This window comes from Acanthisitta chloris, unplaced genomic scaffold (assembly GCF_000695815.1).
Source record: "Acanthisitta chloris isolate BGI_N310 unplaced genomic scaffold, ASM69581v1 scaffold21381, whole genome shotgun sequence".
Taxonomy (NCBI): domain Eukaryota; kingdom Metazoa; phylum Chordata; class Aves; order Passeriformes; family Acanthisittidae; genus Acanthisitta; species Acanthisitta chloris.
This window is the reverse complement of record NW_008655700.1, coordinates 673-5202: the sequence shown is the minus strand read 5'-3', so window position 1 is coordinate 5202 and position 4530 is coordinate 673. Positions and strand designations below refer to the sequence as shown.

General features: G+C 52.1%; 1 protein-coding gene across 1 annotated transcript in view; it reads right to left on the bottom strand.

The window, feature by feature from the left end:
- The window catches only part of WSCD2 (WSC domain containing 2), a gene marked incomplete at both ends in the record, with an annotated part of 9938 nt that overhangs the window by 4740 nt on the left and 668 nt on the right, over positions 1-4530 (bottom strand). The window contains one exon of the mRNA XM_009084035.1: positions 742-856. Coding sequence (XP_009082283.1) covers positions 742-856 — 115 coding nt within the window. The remainder of the gene's footprint in view (positions 1-741; positions 857-4530) is intronic.

Genomic DNA, 4530 nt, shown 5'->3' with positions numbered 1-4530 from the left:
CTGCTCCTGCCCAGTGCTGGAGCAGCACTGCAGCCCAGGATGGACTGTTGGGATAGTGATCATTGTAGGGCCTTTCCAAGCAAAAATGTTCTATCCTATCCTGCCCTATCCTATCATTCTATCCCATTCTATCTTATTCTATTCTATCATATTATTCCACTCCATTTCATTCCATTCCATTCTATCCTTCCCATTCCATCCTATTATTCTATTCTATACTATCCTGCTATTCCATTCCATCCTATTTTATCTTATCCTATCCCATGCTATCTTATCCTATTTTTCTATCCTATTATATCCTAGTATTCCATTCCATTCTATTCTATCCTAACATTCTATTCCACCCCCTATCCTATCCTATTCCATCCTAGCCTATTTTTCTATCCTACTATTCCATTCCATTCTATTCTATCCTATCATTCTATTCCACCCCCTATCCTATCCTGTGCCATCCTATCCTATTCTATCCTAGTATTCCATTCTATTTTATCCTATCCTATCATTCTATTCCATCTCATCCTATCCTATTTTTCTATCCTATTTTTCTATCCTATCCTATCATTCCATTCCATTCCACCTTATCCTAACCTATCATTCCACCCTATCCTATCCTATCGGAAAACACTCCACAGGTCCCAGAGATGGAGGCAGTGTGCAGGGATTGATGGAGACATTGTGCAGGGATTGATGGAGATGGTGTGCAGGGATTGATGGATCCACAGTGCCTGTCACCCACCCTACCTCTCAGCACAGTTGTCCTGGCAACGGAAGACTGTCATCTTCTTGTAGTCGAAGAAGGACATCCCGCGCAGCGTTCGCCGCCGAGTGTTGTCCACGTAGCAGCCAATGTATCGTGCTGGGGGTGGAGAGAGGAGTCAGAACCCACCGGGGCTGAGCCCACCAGCTCCCACCCCTCCTGATTTTTCCCTAAACAGGGATGTGCAGCATTATTCCCTGTTTGTTTGCTTTGGAAACACGTGCTCTGGGCACAACATGCCCCTGCAGACACTGCAGGGAAAGGTGGGTAAGTCCACATGGATAGAAAGGATGCTGTGGCTCTGCACTGAGCATTCTCCTCTTCAGCCTCTTCGTCCCCACCAGGCTCCAAACTGAGCAAAGCAGCTCCAAAAGGAGAGGAGTTACACGGTAAAACTACCCATTTTCTTCACCCTGCCCTGCCAGGAACACAGAGAAATATCCTTTAAAACACCTTTTCCACAGCCAGCAACTCCTTTTCCATTGGTGCAGAGGATATTTGCCCAGTGCTGATGCTGCGCAGAGTAAAGTCTGATGCGTGTGCTGGGAACAAATGAAGATGCTGGTGGAGAGGGAACAGAGCTGAATAAAGTCACACTGGAATCATTTCTTTGACAAATGGAGCCTTTCCCACTAAGCTGACCACAAAAAGCATCTCCTGTGTGCCTGCTGCAGCACTCCATGTGGCTCTGGGTCTGGCTGGGAGACAACCTGTCCATGAGCTGCCCCCAGGCAGCCCTGGCCCTGCTCAGCCTCCTCATTAGGTGTCCTCATTAGTGTCCTTGGCAATGCCCCTCTCCTGCTTTTGCTGCAGGGAAGATGTCTTGGCACCGACACGAGAGCAGGGATGCTCAGCATCTTCTCTGCCACTGCTGCTCCAGCAGGATGGTGGGATGGAAGCCATGGGATAAGGCTCAGGAATCAGCTAATTAGCTGTCTGTGCCTCTCCTTTCACCTCTGTGTGTCCATCACACACCACATTTTCCTTCTAATAGCAGGGCATCTCCAGATGGAATGGTTTGGGTTGGGAGGGATCTTAAAGACCACCCAGTTCCACCCCCTGCCATGGCAGGGACACCTTCCACTAATCCAGGTTGCTCCAAGCCCCATCCAGCCTGGTCTGGAACACTTCCAGGGACGGAGCAGCCACAGCTTCTCTGGGCAACCTGTGCCAGTACCTCATCACCCTCACAGGGAGGAATTCCTTCCATATATCCAGTCTGTGCCACTCCCATTCCAAACCACACTATGGGATAATCCTTCTCACCTCCTTCCTGCATTCCACACCTGTTTGAGGGTCTCTGACCCAACTCCACACACAGATCCCACCCATGGTGTGCCCCACACATAGTCCCCCACCATGGCACAGACCCCAGAGTGCTGCAAATCTCCTTCCCAAGGCAGCCTGGAGGAAGGCAGGGGGGGAAAAGAGAGGGAAATGTGCCTGATGACTTTAACCAGCAGAGCCATAGCTCATTGCTCCCAGCAGAACGTGGCATTTCCACAGCACTGAGCAGGCTGTGGTGGGTCAGCACCTCACGGCCCTGGTGCAGACACTTGCACTGAGCCAGTGACTGATGTGCATTACCTTCAATCCATTGCTCCTGACATATGCGTGCTGAGACTGATTGGGAAGCCAAGTGGAATAATTAGGGAGATCCAAGGACAGAAGGGAAGGGGGAGATGCTGTGAGGTGGGTGGTGGTTTTGGCACAGATTGCAGGGAGAGAGGGAACTGCCCCAGCACACGCAGCTCACAGGGCAGGAGGAATTATGGAGCCTGTTGGAGTTACATCTGTGTGAGCAGACACACAGATCCACCCAGCAACAGGCTTTAAATTGCTCAAACACCCCACTCTTCCAGGAGCTAGGGATACAGGGATACTCCTGCTGCATATCTGGGGTGGCTGATCCCCCTTTCCTCATGGCATTCCTTGTTTGTGTGTCACAGCTGGGAATGGCTGGAGACATCCAGTAAAGGCCCAGAGATGGATGTGGCAGAGGCTGGGGATGGTGTCTGCTCCCTCTGGCTTCACTGCCTAAAAATTCTCCCAGCTTTGAGGCAGGAGCTGCACCTTCCCATGGGGATGTGCATTCCCATGGGGATGCAGACAAGCCAAAGCCATTCCCTGGCAGATGGTGTTGCCCTCCACCTGCACCTTGGCCTGGGAAAGGGGCGAGGAGGACAAGGAGGCCACCTGCACCTTGGCCTGGGAAAGGGGTGAGGAATAGGAAGAAAGAGGGAGCCACACATCACACTCAGTAAACCAGAGCTGATTTTTGGAGCAGTATTCCCTCTGGAGCAATTTCACGTGGCAGAGCCTCCACAGCCTCCTTGTTAAGCTGTCCCTTGCTTAATTACCAGCACCATTAAATCCTCCTGCTCCTGCCAGATCCATCCTGCACCTTCCCAGTGCTCCAGAGAGGAGCAGGGGAGTGAGGGGGTACTCATTCCCTGAGGTTCCACCAGCTCTACCAGCACACCAGGAACACTGGGCACGTGGGATTTCTCCAGCTGGAGAATTTCTCCATGCCATCCTGCTCAGGAGCTGCCAAGATGCCCATGGAGTGATAAAAAGGGGGAAAATTACATTCCCAGACCACCTGGGAGCAGCTACAGGCTCAGCATCCCATCTCTGTCCCTCGTGGCTGCCACACTGGAGGTGGCAGTGCCAGACAAGGTTAATCACAGTGGACATGGTCCATATGGCTGAGGACCTGAGCTCTGCTCAGGCTCTTTGTGGTGACTGAGCCTGAGCTCAGGAACCATCTGCTGAGGATTCACTCAATGCCAATTTGCATTGATGGAGTGATGTGGCCCCTGAACAGCTCCCTGAGACCCCTCAGCACGGGGGCACAGCAGGGGAACACTCTTCATCTCGTTTTAGCAGGAGAAAGTCCTGTAAGCACCACAAGCCATTTTTCCTTTGGCTTCCAAGCCTGGACTGTGCATGAGGACATGACCACAGACCTGTCATGGGGCTGCTGAACTGGGAGCAACCTGGATTGGGGGCACCAAGTTCTGACCCTGTGAAACCCCCAGTTTGCCTTGGGGTTGGATACTCCTGCTTATCTCCATCCATACACCCCTTGCTCCATCAAGAGTCCAGAGAGCTGCAGCTCTCAGCCTGGAATGCCCAGGGAATTGCATGTGACATGCCATGGGGCTACTCTGGAGCAAGCCTGGACTTTGGGGTGCAGACTGGCTCACAAAGAGCTCACACAGGCACTGGGTCCCCATGGATGTGCACCCCCTCTCTGAGGAGAGCAGAGTGAGCAGCCACAGGTAGAGATGCTCCTGCCCCAGGGGAGCTGCAGAGAGAGGATATAGGAGATGTTTGGGGGAGGTTTGCTGGGTGCCAGTGAGGGGATGAAGGGCTGGAAAACCTTTGGGCTGTCAATGCCCTGATGGGCAGATCTCAGCCACCCAAATTCCACATGAGCACACGGCTCTGGCTGCATCCAGCTGCCTTCAGGATAAATAGATGGCATTTTAAAAATCAATGGGAACCACTACATTCACTTATCCTTGGTCATTAATAATGGACCCACTTGACAACACCCTGCACACCACAGGCAGCAGCCAGGCAGGATTCTCCTGGCTCAAGAGGCCAAATCCCAGCTCTCTTGGCACTTCCATGCCTGCCCAGGAATCACAGCCCATCCCTGCCTTGACACCTCAGCAATGCAAGCAGTCCCCAAATCTGGTTTTTCTGGGCCAACAGAATTCAACCTCAATTTGGCTCCTGGCACAGCCAAAGGATGGGAGGAAGAT